General features: G+C 35.8%; 1 protein-coding gene across 1 annotated transcript in view; it reads left to right on the top strand.

Moving 5' to 3' along the window:
* Nucleotides 1-22,998, top strand: part of Dhx36 (DEAH-box helicase 36) — a 45,159-nt gene extending 22,161 nt beyond the window's left edge. The window contains exons 14-25 of the mRNA XM_028894529.2: nt 665-729; nt 1,447-1,590; nt 4,176-4,293; nt 5,001-5,099; nt 6,421-6,594; nt 6,736-6,822; nt 13,961-14,044; nt 16,293-16,392; nt 16,530-16,620; nt 18,877-18,997; nt 19,595-19,747; nt 20,258-22,998. Coding sequence (XP_028750362.1) covers nt 665-729; nt 1,447-1,590; nt 4,176-4,293; nt 5,001-5,099; nt 6,421-6,594; nt 6,736-6,822; nt 13,961-14,044; nt 16,293-16,392; nt 16,530-16,620; nt 18,877-18,997; nt 19,595-19,747; nt 20,258-20,443 — 1,422 coding nt within the window. The 3' untranslated portion in view covers nt 20,444-22,998. The remainder of the gene's footprint in view (nt 1-664; nt 730-1,446; nt 1,591-4,175; nt 4,294-5,000; nt 5,100-6,420; nt 6,595-6,735; nt 6,823-13,960; nt 14,045-16,292; nt 16,393-16,529; nt 16,621-18,876; nt 18,998-19,594; nt 19,748-20,257) is intronic.
* Nucleotides 22,999-23,386: the final 388 nt, after the last annotated feature.

Below are 23,386 nucleotides of genomic sequence, written 5' to 3'. Positions count from 1 at the left end.
GAAGAATAGATAAAAGTGTATCTAATGTGGAGGTTCTTCCATCTTTGATACCCTAAGCTAGTAGAATATGCATACATTGGCTAGACAGTATGTGCCTACTACTTACTGGTTGCTCTTTTTTGCAAATCAAGGGTAAATGCGTTCTTTTGGGTGTGTGTATGCATTACAGCAGTGATACTTGACTGCTTCTCTTCTTTCCACTGTGGTAGGGGTAGCATTATTTGTAGGATTTGGCATTTGAAGAGGATATTTTACTCCAGTCTAATCTCAAGCTAGTCTACCATGCTGCAGCACTTGACATCCATTCTGAGGGCAGGGTTTCTGCCTTGTTGGTTGATATTTCTTTGTTTAGCTTTGTAAATCCTGTCCTTGATTAAAGCTGTTTTCCTTCACTTTATACTCACCAACTTTTGTTAAGGATGTGCTTAAAGTTGGAGTGACTGTTTGCCTCTTGTTTGTGATACACTTGTAACATCTCTGGGAGCTGATTTACCAAAGGAGAATTTCACTATGTTGAAAATGTGTATGCTAATAATAGACTTATACACAAAACACATGTATTACTAAATAAACATAAATACTAAAAATGATCATAATATCTCAAGAAATAACATTGTAAAACTTTGTCAGAAATTAGTGTACTTTGATGTATTTATTCTTACAGGTATTTAAAAAAACTCCTCCCGGCGTTCGGAAAATAGTAATTGCTACCAACATTGCAGAGACTAGGTAAAAACTATTTTAACTATCAGCTATTGGTGATTATATCAGTTTTGAATCCCATACATTATTAACATAGTTAAACCTTTGTGCTCTGTAAGATACTTTGTAATCCCTTAGAAAAAATCACTTTTTGACATTAGTCATGGGTAGCAAATATAAACTATAGTTTTTCTTTTAAAGCTCTTCTACTGTTTTTTGTTCTCTTTTTCAAAGTAGACTTTTAAGAAGTTTTTCAAAACTTCTCTAAAGAATCATGGAAGCTGATATAGTCCTTTTGTCAGTCTCCAATTAGAGTTAGTATTATTTTAGAATTAATTACATGCAGCCTTAAACATTTCTAATGCTTTTTTGGAGATACTTACAGCTCAGTTGCTGAAATAAATTATTTTATAGAAGTTGTTATTAAACCATAGTCTTTTAGAGCTCTCAGAGCTGGTCATAAGGTAGTGGAAATGCTACGAAGCTGGCTGTAGGACATGAGAATGTAACATGTAATTGAATCATTTTACGTCAGCTTACATACTGACGCTGCCTACTGTTAGGTGCTTGACTACTGTAAAACTGAAGCATGTGAGAAGTGTAGTGAAAGTCCTGAACTACTAAAATCCATTTGATCCAGTAAAAAGTATTTTAAATAAATTTAAAAAATATTGAAAACCCATCTATAGGCTTAGTATAAGTTAGATGTACTTAAACTATTTTATGTATCTATTTTCCAAACAGCATCACCATAGATGATGTGGTTTATGTAATAGATGGAGGAAAAATTAAAGAGACACACTTTGACACACAGAACAACATCAGTACCATGTCTGCTGAGTGGGTCAGTAAAGCTAATGCCAAACAGAGGAAAGGAAGAGCAGGAAGGTAAGATGGAAACTGTCCATGGCCTTGAGAACATGGGAAAAATATTGAGCAAATTGTATTGCTGTGATATAGAAATATTAGGAGAGTTACCTTACTTACATGCTATATTGAACACTTTTTGGGCTGTCATAAGTTTGTAATTTTTTTTTTTAGTTTGTAAAATTTTTATACATTTGTATGATTATACTTCCCCTTATCCTTTTCCTTTACTCAGATAGTCCCTCTTCCATTTAACATACACCCTCTTCTCTGTACCTCATGCCTCCTGCATTTAAACTTCTTCCTTCCCACTCCTTATCCCTTTTATATTTTTATATGACCATCCACCTATCTATCCAACCATCACCTGTCTAACTCATGTATATATGAGTTTACACATAGATTCTGCATAGGAGAGAACAGTTGGCATTTGCTTTTCTGAGTGGCTGACTTAACATTTTCCTGAAGGTATCATAATTTCATCTTCACAACAGATAAAATTCTATTGTGTATATGTGTACCATGTTTTCTTTATCAACTCCTCTGTGGGGGCAGTTAGTCTGAGTGTGTAACTTGGCTATTATGATTAAAGCAGCACTCAGTAGGCTATTAGAGTACCTCTGTTGTATGCTGACTTAGATTCCTTTGGATATGTGTGTGTAGTAGTTTTTTGAGAACTCTTCATATTGATTTGCTTGGTAAGTTACCAGTTTAGATTAGCGCTCCTTTTGCCCACATCTCCACTAACATCTGTTTTCTTGACAGTAGCTATGAAGAGGTGAGATGGGATCTCAGTGTACTTTGCACTTGCACTTTCCCATGTCTAGCTATTACAACAACACATTTTTTAAATAAGAAAATAGTTTTATTCATACTTTTTTTGGAAATTATCTGCCCAGTTTTTTATTTTATGAATGTTTTCTCCAACAACCTAGTCTAGTTAATTAAAAAATAAGCTGTATTAGTTACATTACTTACAGTTTTGTTTCCATGTTCTTAAAGTATGCATTACTTAATAATAGCTGAGTGCCAGCTCCTCTTCTGAATGCTTTACTTACTTCTTAACTCATAGCTAAGGTATCAACTATGTTTTAAGAATAAGGGAATTGAGTTAATAGAGAAATTAAATTAACTTGTTCAGAGTCCCAGAGTTTTGCACATAGCAGAGACAGAAGCAGCCTAGCTCCGCAGTTGAGTTTCTAGTCACTGGCTTTTTCAGCAGTACTGAAATGAGAACATCTGTTCAGTGATAAGAACAGTATTTGTCTTGACCTTTACACATAGTTGTGCTAACTGCTTCCTTTTGATTCATACTTTTATTTTATTAGTGACAGAGTCATGTCTGGTGTTGCAAAAGAGTTTTTCCTTTACCTCTTAAAGGTAAAAATAAATAAATTAAAAAAGTTACCATTCTTACATGTCATGTTAGACATGGAAAGGTAAAGAACTTTATTGGCCCTTATATCCTCCCTATGTTTTAAATGTGTGCTGAATCTATAAAGCTCTGTCTCGCTTGCTACTACAACCTTTACAGTTTGTCCCTCTTTAACCTAATTTCTAGACAGGTTCTTGTGAAGTTGATACTTCACAAAGCCTAATTAGATTGATTTTTAGAGACCAGAAAACAAGCAAACAAGCTACTATATCATGTGGCCTCTTCTGGAAATATGGTTAGTTTCTGTGAGGTGATAGATAGTATTAGGTTTGTCATACTAGAGAGATTTTAGATAATAGATACTGAATCTTTGTAGACTTAGGCAAAAAAAAAAAAAAAAAGCAAACAACCCAAAACCTGAAAATTTTAGAACTTTTATTCTACAGTGGCCAGATCTTTTGAAATAATATTCTGTTTAGAAATATAAGAATTCTGTCATTAGTTGTGGCATTAAATTATAAACATAAGAGTTTCCAATATCTGAGAGTTCACTAAATAGAGTACATTTAAATATGTTCCTTAATTAATAAATGCAGGTTAGCTTAGAGTAGAGTTTGTTATAAAGTAAGCTTATGAGGTGTGTTGATTGTTACAACTCTAACTCTGACCAGAGTAGATTGCTGCAATTTGAGCAAGGTCAGGAATTTCAGACATAGGGAACTGAATTGTGGACACGATTGTCTTTCATTGCTTTCTAAAACTGGAGCACGGGAGCTGCCAAAGACATGGGAGTGTGTTCTGGATTCTGTAGTACTGAAGGACAGCTGTCCTTCAGAGTAACATAGTACATAGTTTACCAGGACCAAGAGAGGTGCTTGGAGGCTTATATAACAAAATAAGGATATACAAATAGACTGATCTAATTAATGCACATATATATTCAAATGTATTACACTGTACTTAAAATTATTAATATGTTAATTGAAAGAAAAAAATGTTTAAAACAGGAAAGAAACCAGAACTACAAAAACAAAAGTAAAATTTGGACATTGGGTTTAGGGTCTGTCTAAATAGATAGGAAGGAAATAGGGTTTCACAGACATGGAATAATAATTATGTGTGTAACAGGCTTGTGAGAAATGGGTACTGGGTACTTTCCCTTCCTATTCTTTCTTTGACATTCTAAAAGTCATGCTCTTGTTAATGCTTTTTTTCCTCTTTTTCTTTTAAGAGTTCAGCCTGGTCATTGTTATCATCTGTATAATGGCCTTAGAGCAAGTCTTCTAGATGACTACCAACTACCAGAGATTTTGAGAACTCCTTTAGAAGAACTTTGTTTGCAAATAAAGGTATATTAGTTGGGAGAACTAACAAACTAAATGGAGGATGGTATTATAGTTTTCAGCATTTTTAACAGGAGAAGGTATGGTATGGCCCCACAAAAAGGGACTGTTTGATGAACTTCATTTTGCTTGTGTGAGGAAACTACTGAAACTTTCTTCTGATGTATACTGAACAGTTGTTACTGTTAGGATCAAGGTACCTGTGTTTGATTCTTACTTCCTGCCTGGAAACGTTCTGCTTCATTGAGCAGATTTTTCTTAAGATTCCTGTATGAAATTCTTAAGATAGTGTTGGACATGTAATAGTCAGTACTGTTACTTAACTTTTGTGGTTCAGAGGACTGAAAGCAAGCCGTCTACCACGACAATTGCATTCTCACAGCCCTTCTTTCCTTTTTTGCTTTTGAGATGGTCTCAGTAATTGGCTCAAGCTGACCTTGATCATCCTGCCTCAGCCTCCTGAGTAGATGGGATTATAGTCCTTGCCATCAGGTCTGGCTAGCTATTGTTATATCTTCTAATGTTATACCTTGTGTGTGTATAGATATGCTCAACTAACCCTATTTCTAAGGTAACCAGTAGTCAGCTTGTTGAGATTTTTAATCTGATAGCTTTTCTCACTAGTTAATTTGCTCTTAGAAAGTGTTATATAAGCTTTGAGTTCATGTTTTTATGTCTTTTTGATTCATATTTAATTATATTTGTCTCCACAGATTTTAAGGCTAGGTGGAATTGCTTATTTTCTGAGTAGATTAATGGATCCACCATCAAATGAGGCAGTATTGCTCTCCATAAAGCACCTAATGGAACTGGTAAATTTGATTCTTTTTTTAAAAAGTATAACTTGTATTTGGCATGTTATAGCGTGTACACTGGCTACTTAAAAGCTTTTATTATTCCAGAGTAGAGCATTGTCAGATTTGATGACACTTTTCTTGTGTTTTTAAGATACAAGTCTTCATGAGTTTTGTTCATTGCAGGACTGATTTAAAATTACATGAAATCTTGACGTTTTTCTTTAGTGGTCTTCACATACGTATTCTTCAACTGGGTTGGCTTATTTTACTCTTTTTGATTACAATAATGCTTTCTTGTCAAATTCAAGTAGTTTAATGGTAGTATAGATATTTGACAGAGGCAACCCTTACATTTTGAAATATATATATAAACAAATGTTTTATCTCCATGATGCTATAACAATTTTTGAACTGTCACCATTATAGCATTTCCGTAGATTTTCTGGTTTTGTTGTTTCCTTTTTATGCTCTGAGAAACTCTTAAGTATCTGTAGTGACAGTCATTTCTCCATCAACCATGTTGAGAGGTCTAGGACTGGCCATGAATTCATGCCCAGAGTAGTAAGAGAAGCGCAGGAGATGAGAACAGTACTGACTACTGTTGTTTGCAGCTATGTGTGGTGATTTACATTATGAGTCAGTTAGAAATTCATTACCTCAGTTGTCCTCACACATGCTTTACAGCACCTCTCTGTGCTGTACTGGACCATGGAGAGAAAGAACAGTTTTGTTTATCTGCAATGTCTTGTTGGTTAGTGCTGGGTTGGAGGATGCCAGAGACATGTTTTATGGAAGCTATCCATGTAGATAATATTTAAGAATTTGGATTTTGTAGCACTGAGATAGGCTTTTAAAATAATAAACTGCTTAAAATAGCACTGTAAATTATCCAACCGTGTCCTTGTATTTCCTTGGTGTCTTCAGGATACTTTTCTAGCTGTCCTCATTTGAACCAGATTACCCAAGGAATTGGAACAGAAGTCATTTCCATGTATGCCCCTTACCTCTTTTTGCATTATAGCACCTAAACTAGACTATAGGGACTGTGCCTTTCACCTACTTGTTGTCTTTTCTTAACTGTTTACCACAGGTGATTTTCTTTATTTCCAACATAACATTTCCAAGTTGTAGATTAATTGTATTTGTTTGAATAAGTCACTAGCCTTTGCTGACATTAGAATTTAGTTTTTTGTTGAAGGCATCTAAAACAATGCTTGGGGCATTTGGAACTTAAAAGAGTGAGTGATTAGTGGCCTGTATGTTTATAGCTAACTATAGTAGCTTTTAGTGGAGTGCTTTGCTAGGCCTACTGTAAGAGCAAATTCTTTCCTTTCAGAGTGCTTTGGATAAACAAGAAGAATTGACACCTCTTGGCGTCCATTTAGCCCGATTACCTGTTGAGCCACATATTGGAAAAATGATTCTTTTTGGAGCTTTATTCTGTTGCTTGGATCCAGTGCTCACTATCGCTGCCAGTCTCAGCTTTAAAGACCCCTTTGTCATTCCACTGGTAAGAAAGACAGAGACAAGGCTGGCATTTTTAATACTGTAATTAGTTACTGTTTACATGTGTTTTTCATTGGATTTTCAATAAAATACCCATCATTATTATAATGTCAGAAAAATTTAAGCTACAACTGTTACTTTTTAGGGAAAAGAAAAGATTGCAGATGCAAGAAGAAAGGAATTGGCAAAGGAAACTAGAAGTGATCACCTGACAGTTGTGAATGCATTTGAGGTAAGCAAAAACCTTGTTCTGCTTTATAGAAGATTATTCTGGAGCATGTTTTAAAATACTTTCAAGTGACCATATTTATATCTCAGGAATAAATGGCTGATAAATGGTTCAAATTTGGTGAGTATTTTATAAAAATGAACTTTCTCTTTTATACAAGAGCTCATCTTTTTCTTTTAGGGAAAGACTTATATAAAAAGTAAGACTGAATCAGATGACTACATTATCTTGTTTTTCATATATAATGCTCCTTGTGTTGTTATCTTCATGACAATCTGTGTATTAATATTCTACTCTTACAGTCAGTGATACAGCCTTTTGATAGAATAACAAAATCATGTACATTATGTATATTATATGTATAGTGTGTGTGTGTAAATACCTTGGGTCATATAATGTTGCTTGTATATATATTTTTTATATATGATTTTTAGGGCTGACCACTTGTATTGGATATCCAATTTGGGGACTTTTCACCGGAGAGGACTATTTCTCCTCTCAGCATTCCTTAGTTCCCTGTAGTTCTTTGTCTAGGGTTGAGGACCTGTGAGATTTACCCTTCCATGTTAGTCTATCGGTGTTGTTCATGTTCAGTTCTTATTTAAGAAGCCTTGTTGATGAGACTTCATGGGTATAGCTTCTCTGACATTTCTAGATGAAATCTCACAGCAGATTTCCTTTTGTTATGGCTCTTAGAATTGTTCTTCCTCTTCTGCTGTGTTCTCTTAGCCTGAGGTGCAGGTATTGTGTTGTGGATTTATCAGTTAGGATTGGGCAGCACACCATCCTTTGTTTTCTGTCTGTGGTTTTCTGTAATGGTCTCTGTTTCAAGAGACATTTCTTTGTTGAGACCTATACTTCTTTAGAATGTAGTTGGAAATTATATTGGAGAAGTGGTTGTAGGTTCTCCTCCAGGATCCATGACTTCACTGATTTGATTTTCAGTAGCAGGCATGTTTTCCCTCTTGTGCATTAAGTCCAATTAGAGAGCGTTAGTTACTGCCAAGATATGCTTGCCACCTTAGGGATATGTGCTATGCTGTTCATTGTTTTAGTTCATAGGCATCATAGCTGGGCAGAACTATTGGTTGCTTCTCTCCCTTGGATACTTGCATAGTGCTTTGTGGTACTGTGAAAACTAGTCCTCAGGGAAGAGGCTTTCAGGCCAAAACCAGCTGTAGTCTCCTGGCTGTGTCCAAAGTACATGGTTGACTTTAGTAATAGGGTTTACCCTCAACCTCTAGGGGCTACCCAGCAGTAGCCTGTCTTTAAAGTCTCTTGGACAACCTTAACCAACAACTCCTCAAGGGGTATATCTTCAGCTGGGTGTTGGGGTTTTTGTTAGACTATCGCTCTTGAGGAAAACGTTTGTTTTCCCAGATGAGAAATTTTATTTAAACTGTACATGTATATGTTTACACAGGCTTACATATATGTAATTTTAGATAACAGGATTCCTTATGACCCTCTGACTGTTGTTATTACTGTTATTTTACCATCATTTTTTATGAATGCTTCAATTAAGTATACCACACATATTTTTAAATTGTGTAACTTTATGATGTCCCACTTGTCAATTGTTGGCCTCAATTCCTGGACAAATAAGGTCCTATTCAGAAAGTCCTTTCTGACACCTGTGTCCTATAGGATGCTTATGTTTTCTTCTAGCAGTTTCAATGTTTCAGGTTTTACATTCAGCTCTTTGGTCCATTGAGAGTTAGATTTTGTGCCAGGTGATAAGAGGTCTAATTTCATTCTTCTGCCTGTAGATATCCGGTCTGGTTTCTCAGCACCATTTGTTGAGGATGCTTTCTTTTCTCCACCTTATGCTTTTGGCATCTCTGTCAAATAGTAAATGGCAGAAGCTATATGTACTCATATTTGGGCCTTCGATTTTGTTCCTTTCGTCTGCATGTCTGGTTTTGTGTCGGTACCATATTTAATTATTATGGCTCTGTAATCTATAAGATCTGGAATTGTAATCCCTCTAGCATTGTTCTTTTTTGCTCAGGCTTGTTTCAGCTATGTAGGCTCCTTTATGGCTTCATATGATTTTTTTTTTTTTTTATGTTGAGTGAGATGGGTATTGTAGTTGGGGTTACATTGAATGTGTAAAAAGAATTTTTGGTAGAATGGTAATTTTCACAATGTTAATTCTAATTATCTATGAGCACAGGATGTGTTTCTACTTTGTAGTATCTTTCTCTTTTTTTGGAGATATAAAGACTTCATTGTAAAGGTCCTTCACCTCCTTGGTTAGGTTTATTCCTAGGTATTTTATTTTCTTGGATGCTGTTGTGAATAGAAGTGTGTCCATGATCTCTCTGAATGTTTGTTGCTGTGTATAGGAAAGTTATTGAAAAGTTACTGGTTTTTGCTTATTGATTCTTCTTTATCCTGCCACATTGTTGAACTTGATTATTTCCAGAAGCCTCCTGGTATAATTTTTGGAAACAGTTATGCATAATATCCTGTCTTACAAATACGGATAATTTGACTTACTACTCTATTTGTATCCAGTTAATTTTCTTTTTGTTTATTGATGTAGCTAGTGATTGAAGCACAATATTGAGAAGTGGGGAGTGAGGATAATAGGCCCTGTCTTACTCCTAATTTTGATGGGATTGCTTAAAGTCTCAATTTAGGATGATGTTGGCTGTGGGTTTCTCATATAGATTATATTATGTTGAGGTAAGTCCTGCATTTGCATTTGCTAGGACTTAATCATGATGACATAAAAGCTCTTTCTGATCTGTTGAGATGACTGTGTGACTTTTTAATCACTAAGTCCAATTGTCCAATTTTTTTTTTTTTTTTCAAGACAGGATTTCTCTGTGTAACAGCCCTGGCTGTTAGACCAGGCTAGCCTTAAACTCACAACGATCCGCCTGTCTCTGCCTCCCAGTGCTGGGATTAAAGGCATGTGCCACCACCTACCAGCTTATAGTTTATTATATTTATTGACTTATATATGTTGGATGGTCCCTGTATTTCAGGGATAAAGCCCACTTGGTCATAGTATATAATCTTTTCGATTATATGTCTTTATTTTGCTTGAAGTATTTTACTGAGTATTTTCGAGTCTGTGTTCATCAGGGATATTGACCTGTAGTTTTCTTTGTTGTTGAGTCTTCAGCTGGTTTGAGTATTAGAGTGAAACTGGCTGTATAGAAGGAGTTTGGGGTGGTCACTGTGTTTCTATATTGTTAACAGTTTAAGGGGGCAGGAGGTTTTCTTTAGAAGTCTAGTAGAATTCTGCTCTGAATCCATTGTGGCCTCAACCTTTTTCATTAGAAGGCTTTTTAATACTGTTTTTTATATATCCTCATTTGTCACAGATCTGTTAAGGTTGTTGAGCTCTTAGGTTTTAATTTTGGTGGCTTGGTTGGATCTAGAAATGCTTTATTTTTTTCAGATTTTCCATTTGGTGGAGTCAGGTTTCTGACACATTTCTTTATATATTCTGACTTTCTTTGTTGTCCTTTGTAATGTTTCTCTCTTCATTTCTGATTTTTGTCCTCACTTTCTTTGATAATTGGGCCAAGGATCGTTTAATTTTATTTATCTTTTCAAAGAGCCACCTCTTAGATTTGTTGATTCTTTGTTACTACGTCATTATAATATTGGCTCTGATTCTTTTTTTTTTTTTTTCTTGGCATTAACTGGGTTTGGTTCTTAATTTTTCAAGTTTTGTGTTTTATCAGGTCACTTGATTGTGCTCAGATTATTTTAGAGTGTGCCCTTAGAGCTGCAATTTTTTTTTGTAAGACTACTTTTCACATGCCCAGAGGTCTCATTATATTGTGTTTTCATTTTCATTTAATTCTAGGGAATTTTTGATTCTTTGACCCATTCATCATTTAGTCATGATTTGTTTGATTTTCATGAGTTTGTCTGTTTGTTAGAGATTAGTTTGAGTTGATTTTTAAATTTGATTACATTGTGGTCAGCTAGGATGCATGGAGTTATTTCAGTATTTCTTATTTGTTAAGATTTGTTTGGTGTCCTAGGATGTGGTCTGTTTTAGAGAAGCTTCCATGTGCTGCTAAGTACAATGTGTATTCTGTGGTGTTTGTTTGAGTGGAATATTTTTTCTGTTCAGTCCATTACTTAATTCTGATGTTTCTTTGCTTAGTTTTTGTTTGTTTGTTTTTTGTCCAGATGACCTATCTATTGGGAAAAGTGGGTTATTGAAATCATCTGCTATTTATTGTTGGATTAGTCTGTGTCTTTAATTCTAGTAGTATGGCTCAATATTTAAGGTTATTATCGGAAGGTTATGTGTTGATTGCAGTTCGTTTTGATGGTGCTGTGCCCTTGATAGTATTTTCTGCTTCAGTGATTTCTCTTGACTGCACTTACTTCTCTCCTCAGAGTGCTTCCTGTGTTTTCTTTGGTTTGTCTGCTTAGTATCATTTTTTCTTATGCTGTTTGTGTTGTAGAAAGTTTTTCCTTCTTCAGCCATGGTGATTAGCTTTGCTGGGTATATTAGCCTAAATTTGCTGTCTTAATCTTTTAGAACTTGGACTGTTTTGCTCTAGACTTGTCTGACTTTCAAAGTTTCCACTGAGAAAACAACTGTTATTCTGATGGGTTTTCCTTTATATATGAATTCCATTTTTTTCTCCTACTGCTTTTGATACACTTGCCTTGTTCTGTACATAAGTGTTTTAACTATGATATGTTGTAGGGATTTTCTTTTCTAATCTTGTCTGTTTGGTGTTCTGTGTGCTTGTTGAATCTGTGTGAGTGTGTCTTTCCTTAGTTTGGGGAAGTTTTTTCTGTGATCTCGCTGAGGATCTGGTCTTTGCAGCTGACCAGGGATTCTTCTTCCTTATTCTTCCCTATAATTCCAAAGTTTGATCTTTTTAAGGTGTCACACATTTCCTGCATGTTCCTTTCTTGTGCTTTTTAAAAAATTTTTCGTATACCTTGTTTATTTGGTGTAGATCCTACTTTATCTTCTAGCTCTGTATTCTGTTTTCTTCTTGATTCATTCTTCTTGTAAGGCTTTCCTTTGAATTTGCTGGTTGGGTTATTGGGTTTTCAATTTTATCTTCATTTTAGCCCAAGTTAATGTTTCTGTCTCTTTGTTGAATACTGATTTTAAGTCCTGGATTGTCTTTGTCATTTCCATCAGCCTTATGTTTCTGTTTTCTTAGTCACTCAGGTGTTTATTCTCTTTATGTTCATTGAGCTCTTTCCTTGCGTCTTCTTTAAGCTCCTTTAGTTCTTTGATATTTGTGATTGTTCTTTTAAATTCTGTGTTCTGGGGTTCATGTAGGTAATTCTCATTGGCAAATAGTTCTATTAAGACTAGTGGATTTGTGGGGCAAGATACTGCCTTGATCTTTCATATTGTTTGTAATTTTTGTCAAGTGATATAGGTGTGTGGACTTCTTTTGTTGAATGTGTCTGATATGCGCAGAGCATGTTGAGACGATAAACAGGATGTGAAGGCTAGCTGGGGCCTAAAGCTTGGATATGGCTTAGGTGGAGTGAAGTCTGGTTGACAACAGGAAACAGGGCTGGAGTACAGGATGTGTATCCCAACCCAGGCCTGGAGTTCTTGTGTACATCTGGGGGTCAGAGAGGGTGCATGGAGGAAAGAATTGGGTAGACTCACAGACTAGACCCTGGCACAAGATATGGGGTCTGTATGGAGCCTGAAGGTTGATGGTGGCTGGTGTCTAGAGGCTGGGAGGCCACACAAAGAGTGGTGGCCAAACAGGCCAGGGTACTGGGTTTGGCACCTGTGCTCAATCTAGGGGTTTGAGAAGAGTGTATGGGGGACAAGGTCAGATGGGCTTTGTAGTCGGAAGATTTCCTGTGTCCTGCCCAGCCTGGGGTCTGGACAAATCTCTCTTACCCATAGTCCCCAAACTGCTTATAAAATAATCACTCAGAGGCTTAATATTCATTACAAGCTGTATGGCCTATGGCTAAGAATTTTTGCTAGCTAGCTCTTTCATCTTAAATTAACCCATTTCTATTAATCTGTAAGTTGCCACGTGGCTGTGGTGTTACTGGTCTGCTGGCATGTTGTTCCTTGGGTGACAGGCTGCATTTAATCTGCCTTTGTCTTTCTTCTTCCTGTCTCTCTCTTGGATTTCCTGCCTGGCTATAACCTGACTTGCCATAGGCTAGAGCAGCTTCTTTATTAACCAATCATAGCAACACATATTCACAGCATACAGAAAGACATCCCACAGCAGGGCTTACCCAATTAGATTCTCATAAAGGATATGCAAGATCTGGCTCGCCCAGAACTCATTTAATCTATCTCTTTCTTTGTTTCCTTTCCTTTCCTTTTCTTTCTTTTTTTAGCTTTTTTAATTTTTGTTGGTGGAGTGTGATGTTGGTACACATGTCACAGCATTTGTATGGGGCAGTCAGAACAGTTTGTGTGAGTTTGATCTCCCCTTTCATTTATAGGGATCAAGGGATCTAACTCTGTCAAACTTGGATGAAGAGACTTACCTATTAAGCATTTTGCTGACCACTCCTCCTCTCCCTTCTTTCTCTCTCTCTCCTTCCTTCTTTTCTTCCTCCTCCTTTATTTGTTTGTTTGTTTATTTGTGTGTTTATGTGTTTATTCATTTATTTATTTATTTTGTGTGTATGAGTGCTCTATCTGCACATATGCTTGCTTGCGTCCCAGAAGAGGGCACCAGATCCCATTACAGATGGTTGTGAGCCACCATGTGGTTCCTGGGAATTGAACTTCTGGAAGAGCTGCCAGTGTCTTAACTGCTGAGCCATTGCTCCAGCTCCCCCCACCCCTTTTATTATTCTAGTTAAGAAAGCCATGCTTTTGAAATTGAAAATGTATGCTAACATTGAAATTTATTTACTAATACTCTTTTTTGATAAATACTTGATATACAGTGGAAAGATTTTGTGTAAAATTCACAATATGTTTGTATAACTTCTACTGATTTGTACATCAGTAACAGTGTTACGTACTGGGATTGTAAGGAGCTTAGGTTTTTTTGTCAAAAGTTAAAGTTCTATGATGTTTTCACAGAAAATATGGGACATACAGTGAATTAAACTGTTAATAAAATGGAGATGGAAACTGCTAAGTATCTTTGGTATAGAGAACCATGTAAGTGAGTTTTGTCATTTCTTTGTCCAATAGGGTTGGGAAGAAGCTAAGCGACGTGGTTTCAGATATGAAAAAGACTACTGCTGGGAATATTTTCTGTCTCCAAACACACTGCAGGTAACACTGAAAGACTTGCACTAATTATGTATACTAGATTAGGATATATGCAGACATTTTGTCCATTCATATCTGTAGTAAAATTAACTACATACAGAGTATATGTGTGTGTCAAGAATTAACATTCTAATTTAAAAAATGCCCAGTCATCAGCAGAGTGAAAAGAGACAGGACAACTCAGAAAAGATGCTACAGAAAAAAATACAAAGGATATATTTCAATAGAAATACCTTAACAACTATTTCATAGTATATATAGGGTTACTGAAAAGATTGTCCATTCAGTAAAAGGAAGAGAAGAAAAGAAAAGAAGGCAGTAAGAGCAAATTTTAGGCAAGTAGGGGATCGGGGCTGCTAAGAAACCAAATTGAAGACTGAAGAGCCCAACAAAACAGACTCCTAGAAAGCAAATTATTTGCATGAAGGAAAGCTTTAGGGTTTCAGAATATGAATGCAGCTAAGAAAACACAAAGTTCAAGTGATAAATAAAAGTTAAGGACAAGACTGATTCATTAGTGCAGTGAGTATTACTGTATAGGTATCATGTGTAGTAGATACTTACCCAGACATGTATCAATGACAGTTCCCTGAAATGGAAAAATGAAATGTACTGTATTGTAGAAAGATGGCTAAATCCAAGTTGAGAGATATGTCAAGTGTGTGACAGATGACGAGCACTCAAGAAATGCTGTTCTCTTGAGTTCCTGAAAACAGTCACTGACAAGGAGTCAGTGAAGATTTCAACTGTGGAGCTAGCATGCCCCATGATTGACAGTGCTTGCTGAAATTGTTTAGATATAAAAGGAGCACAAGGTAGTGAGGGAACTACACTTGAGGACTGTATGTAGAGATGGTTTCCCTAAAATTACAATGCTATAATGACCAGGAGGAGGTGGTTATCAGACTCATTTAGAAGAATTACATGGAGAAACCCAAGTTGTACCTTTTGTCAAAAGAAATACTTAGATGTAGCTAGTTTTATGTATTATAATCTCTTTGTTGAAAGAATTCATTAGAAAACATTTCTGTGGTTGTAAAAACAAATTGATTTTCATTTCTGTGGAACTTCTTTAATTTGAACTAAAGTTAGTTCCACTTTATAAAAACTTGTTTTTGAGACAGTCTTGCTTGCAGCCCAGGCCGTCCTGGTGCGCTTACTTCTTTCTTGGTCTCCCAAGTGGCTTAGATTACAGACTTGTATCATAATGCTTGGCGAAAAACACCTTCTAATTCTAAAGGCTGATCTCAAGGTGGAAGTTGTATGACATGCCCGTAATCCTACCACTCAGGAGGTAAAGACAGAAAGAGGATCAGGAATTCAGGGCCAGCCTCAGCCACATAGTATGAGGCCAACCTGGGCTATATGAAATTCTGCTTCAAAAACCTAATAAGCAAAAGTAAGAAACAAAACACAGTAGATCTCATCTTAAGCTATGCTTCTTTCTGATTCTTCTGTTGGTGTGTATACATAGTGTCTACCATATTAATGATTATGAAGATAACTGAGGTAAGGAACATTTTTTTCTCTGTACTGAGCCACCCATCATTTCTGCTTAACTCATGGTTTTTCTTAAGGAAAATACTCCTGTGTTAGTATGTTAACAGTAGTTGATATTGGTAATTGTTTTGTTGTTGTTGTTTCTGCTTGTTAAGAGCAATTCCAAAACTCAAGTGTCTTGCAAAATGGATTAATGGATTTAAACATTAGTGGGTTTTTTCCCCTTTTATTCATTATTCTTTGCATTTTTCCCCCACCAAATAATAGTTTAGACTTGCAGGCTATGTATTTTAAAAAACATTCAGCTCTGTTATTAGAGTACCAAAACAATCAAAAAGAATAGACAGTAGAATACAGTTAAATTCTAGTAAAATTTATTTACAGTTTTGTGATTTACTAATTCCCTCCTTAAATGATCACATTTAAGAGCTGAGCTGCAGAGATAGCTCAGCAGTTAAAAGCTCTTACTGCAGAGGACCCAAGTTGGTTCCCAGCACATGTGTGTTGGTGGCTCTTAACTTCCTGTAACTCTAGCTGTAAGTGGTCTCAAGCCTTCAGGCCTCCACAGGCACTCAGACTCACAAGAAATATACACACACATATAGCTAAAACTAAATCTTGTCTTAAATGCATCACATTTTTATACCAGTGTTTCTGTAAAGCAGATGAAGCAAAAAACTACATTGAGTTGCTTATGATTTATAGGCTGTGTGTGAAGGGTTTCTAGCTGTTTGTTACCATTCCCCTCTAGATGCTGCATAACATGAAGGGACAGTTTGCTGAGCATCTTCTTGGAGCTGGATTTGTAAGCAGCAGAAGTCCCAAAGATCCTAAAGCTAATATAAATTCAGGTAAAGCAAAGCAAAGCAAAACACACACACACACACACACACACACACACACACACACAGTGTAAATCACTTGCCAATAATGGTCCACTGTCTAAGTATTTTACTTTTCTCCCCCTCTACTTTCCTACTCCCAATAGATAATGAGAAGATAATTAAAGCTGTCATCTGTGCTGGTTTATATCCCAAAGTTGCTAAAATCCGACTAAATTTGGGTAAAAAAAGAAAAATGTAAGCATTGAAGATTGTTATCAACTGCTTGCAGCTCTTTCTTCAGCTTTGGAACCCTCTAATAGAAATGTACTCTCACTCTTGTTGCTGGATTCTTGGCATGTCTGATAATTTAGATGCATAGGAATTATTGAGTAATAATTCCTCACACACAGATTTAGTCACTCATATGATCACCCATTTACAAAACAGGTTAGTAAAACATGGAACTTCTGTAAACATTCAAGGCTGACTGAGCAGTATGAGGAACAATGCCTAAGGAGAAATTGGCTGGAATAGATTTTGTTTTATATGTACATATTTTCCTTTTCCTTGTTAAAAAAAGGATATTTTTGTTATAGCTATTCAAATAAAATTAAATAAATAAATAAACAAACAAATAAATAAATAAAATTCATTCTTTGGAGAAGTGGAATCTATGTCTATGTAGCCTTAGTACCAGTTGGACATAAGGAATTTTCCTGCTTCATGGTGTACTCTGGTGAGGGTACTGAGAGTCAGAAGAGGCCAAGGGGTATTGAATTGTTGTTACCCTTTGGAAGATGTTCAGTAGTCATTGGCACAGCACAGTTCATTGATTAAATTCAGATTTTAATTTGAGTTTATCCTACAGAATTGATTACAGATACTTTTTAATCTACAGGTGTGTAGCAAATAGAATAGGTGTCTAGTAACAGTGGGAAAATTGTGGTTTAAAACTGTATAGTAATATGTGAAATATTAGGATTAATGTAAATGAAAATGCTGGGTATCTTGTGATTATAAAAATGGAAAATATAGACTGCCAAAAATGACCATCATTAGGATACTGTTCTAGGGCAGTGATTCTCAAACTGTGGTGCCCTTAGCTTAGCTTATTTCTAGCCATCTTTCCTTAAATTATTCCATCTATCTTGTGCCTCTGGGCTTTTACCCTTTTCTATTTCTATATCTTTTTTCCTTACTTACTCCATTGCTGGTTGTGAGGCTGGGTGGCTGGCCCCTCATGTCCTCCCCTCGTCCTTTCCTTGCTCCTTCTTTTTCCTTGATCTTTTTCCCCTGGATCTCTCCTATTTATTCTCTCTGCCTGCCAGCTCCACTTACTCTTTCCTGCCAAACTATTGGTTGTCCAGCTCTTTATTAGACCAATCAGATGTTTTAGACAGGCAAAGTAACACAGCTTCACAGAGTTAAACAAATGCACGATTAAAGAATGCAACACATCTTTGTATCACTAAACAAATGTTCCACAGTATAAACAAATGTAACAGATCTTAAAATAATATTCCACAATACTCCTCCCTGAAACGAACATCTTGAAGGGAGAGACTGGTCCTAGTTGTCACCCTACTGTCACACATGCACTCCTGCCCCCCACAAAATAAACCACTGTAATAATAAGAAAGCCCCCTAAGAAGTCAAAGAGTAAACTGCCAAAATGTCTTAATTCCAAATATATCTATTTTTGAAATTGAGAAATTTGAGTGAATGGAAGGCATTTAAAAACATTTTAAAGGGACTGAAGAGGTGGCTCAGCAGTTAAGAGCACTGTCTGCTCTTCCATGGGATCCAGGTTCTATTCTCACCACCCACATGGCCACTCAAAACTCTGTAACTCCAGTCTTAGGGGATCCAATGCCCTCCTCTGGCCTCTGTGGGCACCAAGCACACAAGTGCTGCACATATATACATGCAGGCAAAGCACTCAGGCACATTAAGTAAATCTAAAAGAAATTTTAAAAATCAGTTTTATCAAAAGTCTCTTTTTGAACAAAATTTTAATTTTTTGTGGTCTTCTGGGAATACAGTTAACCACTGGAAGGTTTTAGTTGATTATTTCACAGTTACTGTATGACTTAAGGGTAGTGGTCATTATGGTGATGGTCATAGTAAAATGTAGACTCTTAGAACAAGCTCCTTCCTAATCATTTCTCATGCTTTCATTGTGTGCTGTATACTAACACCATTAAGGAACAGTCTGTTATCTGTCTGCTGTGTTAAATTATTAAAACTCTAAGGGGATTCATTGTTATGGTGTAGGACATTCATATTTTGCTCATGTATTTTCACCTGCCCTTTATAAAATTTTACTTTCCTCAGGAGCTGATTGAGATGTATATATTGTACACATGTACTAAATTCATGTGTGGTACACTTTTAAAGATTGCTTCCTTTGTTTGATTTTTACTAAGCTACCTATTTTTAAAGTAATTTTTTGTAGTAATGAGGGGAAAATCCCTTAAGACACTTATGAACTGTATTATAACTTTTTTAAAGGGTAAAAGTTCACACAAAGTCTGATGGTCTGGTTTCTATTCATCCTAAGTCTGTCAATGTGGAGCAAACAGACTTCCACTATAACTGGCTTATCTATCACTTGAAGATGAGGACAAGCAGTGTAAGTGAACATTTAACATAATTGTAAATCTGAATGTCAGTGTTATAGGTTTCTAATTTTCTACTTTCAAAATTCTATTTTTTCTGAGATAAATTAAAGCTTTTTTCTATGAGTAATGTACTTTCTGTATATTTTCATGAAGTATATCAGTTATTTGATTTATGTGGTTTTTCTTTAGAGCCTGCTTTCAAGAAGTGCTGTCAGGAGTGTGCATTATGTAAAGATTTGTTGGCAGGACAATATATCCATCTATATAATAAGTTAATAGGCTTAGTAGTGATCAGAATAGTAAGTGGGTTCTATTTTTATATGTTGATATAGAAATAAAATATTTTTAGCTTTATTGTTTTTTACTAGTTTTGACATTCAGAAAATGTTCAAGGGAAATCATATGCTTTAGAACAAAAAAATAAAATCTCAAGGAATTAAGAATGGTTTACTTAAAATGTTATTTCTTCAAAATTAATCTTCAAAATCACATTAGCAAGTTAATACCTATTTTGGAAAGAAGCTGATCAATGCTTGTGATGTTGAATTGGTATGGTAGTAGTCCTTTCTTGCGTCCTCATGCACCTTTTACGTTAACGCTCTTTACAGATTTACTTGTACGACTGTACAGAAGTTTCACCATACTGCCTGTTGTTCTTTGGGGGAGATATTTCCATCCAGAAAGATAATGGTCAGGAAGTTATTGCTGTAGATGAATGGATTGTGTTTCAGTCTCCAGAAAGAATTGCCCATCTTGTTAAGGTGACTAATGTTAATGGTTGTCTGTATGTAAGTTTGCATGCAAGTGAATATGTGATCTTGGGGGCCACCAGATGGCCAGCATGTAAAGCAGCTTGCAGCTGAGCCTGAAACATTGTCCTTGATGCACACACATGGTGGAAGTATGTACCTGACTAATGAACATTGTTCTCTGACCTCCATACACAGTCCATGGCACACATCATGTGATCCTCAGGATAAATAAATGTTTTTAAAAAGAATGTTTCTTGTTCTATTGCAAAAGAGCCAGTAGTGTTGACCAATTTTAGTTTTCCAAATTCTTTTTGATGTAGTAATATATTCTTCCAAAGACTTTTAAGGATGAAACTTTGAATCTTTTAACCATACATTTAGTTGGTTGCTCTACAGATATTTTGCCTTCCTTTCTAATAGCGTATAAAAATCCTTGTCACTGCTACAGTAACATTTGTCTTTGATATTGTCTAAAAATCCATCTTCCCTGATGAGCCTGTCTGCTTCCTTCAACCTTAGGGGCTAAGAAAGGAACTGGATATCCTTCTGCAAGAGAAGATTGAATGCCCTCATCCTGTAGACTGGAATGATACTAAGTCCAGAGACTGTGCAGTACTGTCAGCTATTCTAGACTTGATCAAAACACAGGAAAAGGCTGTTCCAAGGAACTTGCCACCACGGTCACAGGAGGGATATTACAGCTGACAGCTTTCTGTGATGGCCTAAAACTCATCCTGATGTTCATGTTTCTCTCTTTTTTTTTCTCTTTTTTAGTTTTTGGCAAAATGTCAAGCCTTGGGCTCTGAATCGCTGTTGTGTGTAAGATAGAAACTTTTAGTGGGTAGTAAAGAGTTAATGTGCATGATTAAACAGTGTCATCTATAAAGACACTGGGAAAAGCAGTATGCTTTCTGATCATATACTCTATTGTAGATATGTCCACACTTCGGGAGTATTCTTCCATATATTAAGTGTTGTAACATTGACAAATTCCTTTATGCCATTATGCAAAATTAATTTTCTGTCCATAGTGACTGTCTAGAGACAGTAAGAATAGAATGTTTGGCCAAAAAGCAGTGTGAAGTAAGAATTTGAGTACAACCATATTTTTAAAAATGAACTTCTATTACAAGTAAATTTGTTGTAATAAAGCTCAGTATTTAATAAAATGTACAATGTGTAAATCTCAGCTAACTTCTTGGTTTGTTTTCTAGAGTTCGACCTATCACTCGGCTCACTTAGTGTTATTTTTGTTTGTTTCTTTTGTTTTTTAACTTTTTAAAAGTGTTCTTATACCAACTTCCTGCCCTGTGTAGCATAGTGTAGCAACTGAGCACATGTCTGGATATGATGGCAGAGGTTCTGTCTTAGCTCAGCCTCTTTTCCTTATCTGAAGGGCAGGTAAAGGTTGTGAGGTAAAGGTTGTGAGGATTAAACTTGGTAATATGTGTGTAAAAGACCATAGACTAGTGTCTGATGCATATAATTCTCACATAGTCTTTGTTACTATTTGTCCATGAAATATTTTTTAACATTTAATAATCTATTTTACCATTTAATTTTTGTACAGAGGATTCTGGAGATGGTTGAGCCAAGGGCTTCACACATGCTAGACAAAAGTGCTGGATTACTGAGCCACATCTCCAGCCTATACTACACCATTCTTCTGCTTCTTTACACTCTTGGTGGACTGTGACAAAACATGGCTAATTTCAGGATGGTTAGAGCTGTTGGTTTTTTAAGTGTTTTGACTCTTGGTTCCTTGTTCAAGTCACTAACTCTAGCTTAATGATGTTGGTTTTCTCGTTGTAAGATAATCAGGTTTGGTCTTATTTCCCTCGTTTAGTGAGATGACCAGGGTATATGCATAATATGGCCATGGATTTGCTGACTGTACTGGTTCAGCTATTGCTCCCATGCCAGAGTGTATGTCACCTGGCACTGTGCACAAAGATTTGATTGTTTTGCATTCTAATTTTGTTCTTTTGGATTGTCTCACTAAAACTGTCTGTCCCTGAACTCTTATAGTGATAGTGGTATTACAGTACTATAGCTATTAGTTTTGACCCTAAAGTCAAGGTGTGTTTCAAGCAAGTATTTATTCTCCATAGCAATGAAAGCATATTTCAGAACTGTTTACAGATGAGTAGTTCACAAAGATAAGTGTGGTATTGTCACCTCCTGTTGATCTCTGCCAAAGCTAAATAGGGTGGAGGGTGAATTGCAGGTGTTCTGAAGATTTTGTTTCTCTTGATTACAAACTAGGACTGCTAACTGCAAAGTGCATTCCAAGCCTCAAAATGACTTTTGTGGTGTTCTTAAAAAATAGGTCATCAAGAATGAAAGCCTGTGTGTTTTATCCCTTTGCACAACAGAGAATAAGTTGGAAAAAACACTGAAACAAACTTATGAGGAGAAATGAAATATATCACTGCATAATGTTTTAAGAGCATTGAAGTACATGTGTATGATACCTTCCTAATTAACTGCCCTGGAAAAAAAAGCTCTAGATAATTTTAAGTGAATTAATTGCAAACTATATTTTACTGCATTTGTAAAACAAAATCTACTTTAAAATTATTTCAGTATCCCTGCACCCAGACTAAGTAAATGATGGCACATTTCTTCCCATTCTCAACACTGAGTTTGTATTTATTAAGTAACTATAATTACGTTGTATATCCATATATTTGTAATCATCCTATTTGTTAAACAGCATTTTATTCTGATTTAAAAAAAAATATCTTGCCAATATTAGAAAATGTGTCCAGCAAAGTAAATCATGTTTCCATTGTTAGTTTTTGATATATTCCCATGCTTTCTTGAAGCTTTAAGGTATTATATATAATTAGCCAATTTAAGAGTAGTTTCAGTGTATTTTATCTACTGTATAAAATCATGTAGCTAACACCACCATCTTGATGTAGAACATTCCCATCAACCTAAAATTTTCTCTTGTTGCTTTTGCAGGCAAAATTGCCCTTGCCTCACTTCTACCCTGTGGCACCCAGTGATCAGCTTTTTATCAATAGTTTTGTCTTTTCTAGGATTTCCAGTAATGAATTCATACACTCTACATGACCAGCCCTTTTCACTTAATATAAAGCACTGAGATAACGTATATCCTTACTGTACATATTAGTAATTTTTATTGTTTAGTATTCTCTTATGCTTATGTCATTGTATCCATTTACCACTTGATGGACATTTCACGTATTTTCAGCATTTTTGCTGTTAATAATAAAGCTGCTTTAAATGTGTACACTTGTCATATGGTTCCATGTTTTCACTTCCTGCGTAAATATCTTGGATTAAGATCATTCCATCAGATGGTAAAGTATGTCTTTTTTTTTTTTTTTTTTTTTTTAAGATTTTTAGTTTGATTCGTGTGTATATTTGCCTGTGTAAGTTTATATGTACCACAGATATGCAGGTGTTCATGGAGGCCAGAAGGCCTTGGATTCCCCTGGAGCTGAAACTACAGGCATTGTGAGCTGCCTTGTGGATGCTGGGAACTGAACTTCAGTCTTCTGTAAGTTACCCCTTACTCAGTTGACTGAGTCATCTCTCCAGCCACCTGGTACAGTGTGTCTTTAAGAAACTACCAGGCTTTCCTCGAGTGGCTGTGCCACTTTTGTCTGCCTAATG

This window comes from Peromyscus leucopus, chromosome 6 (assembly GCF_004664715.2).
Source record: "Peromyscus leucopus breed LL Stock chromosome 6, UCI_PerLeu_2.1, whole genome shotgun sequence".
NCBI lineage: Eukaryota > Metazoa > Chordata > Mammalia > Rodentia > Cricetidae > Peromyscus > Peromyscus leucopus.
Note: the sequence above shows the minus strand (reverse complement) of the source record. Positions and strands in the feature narration are given on the sequence as shown.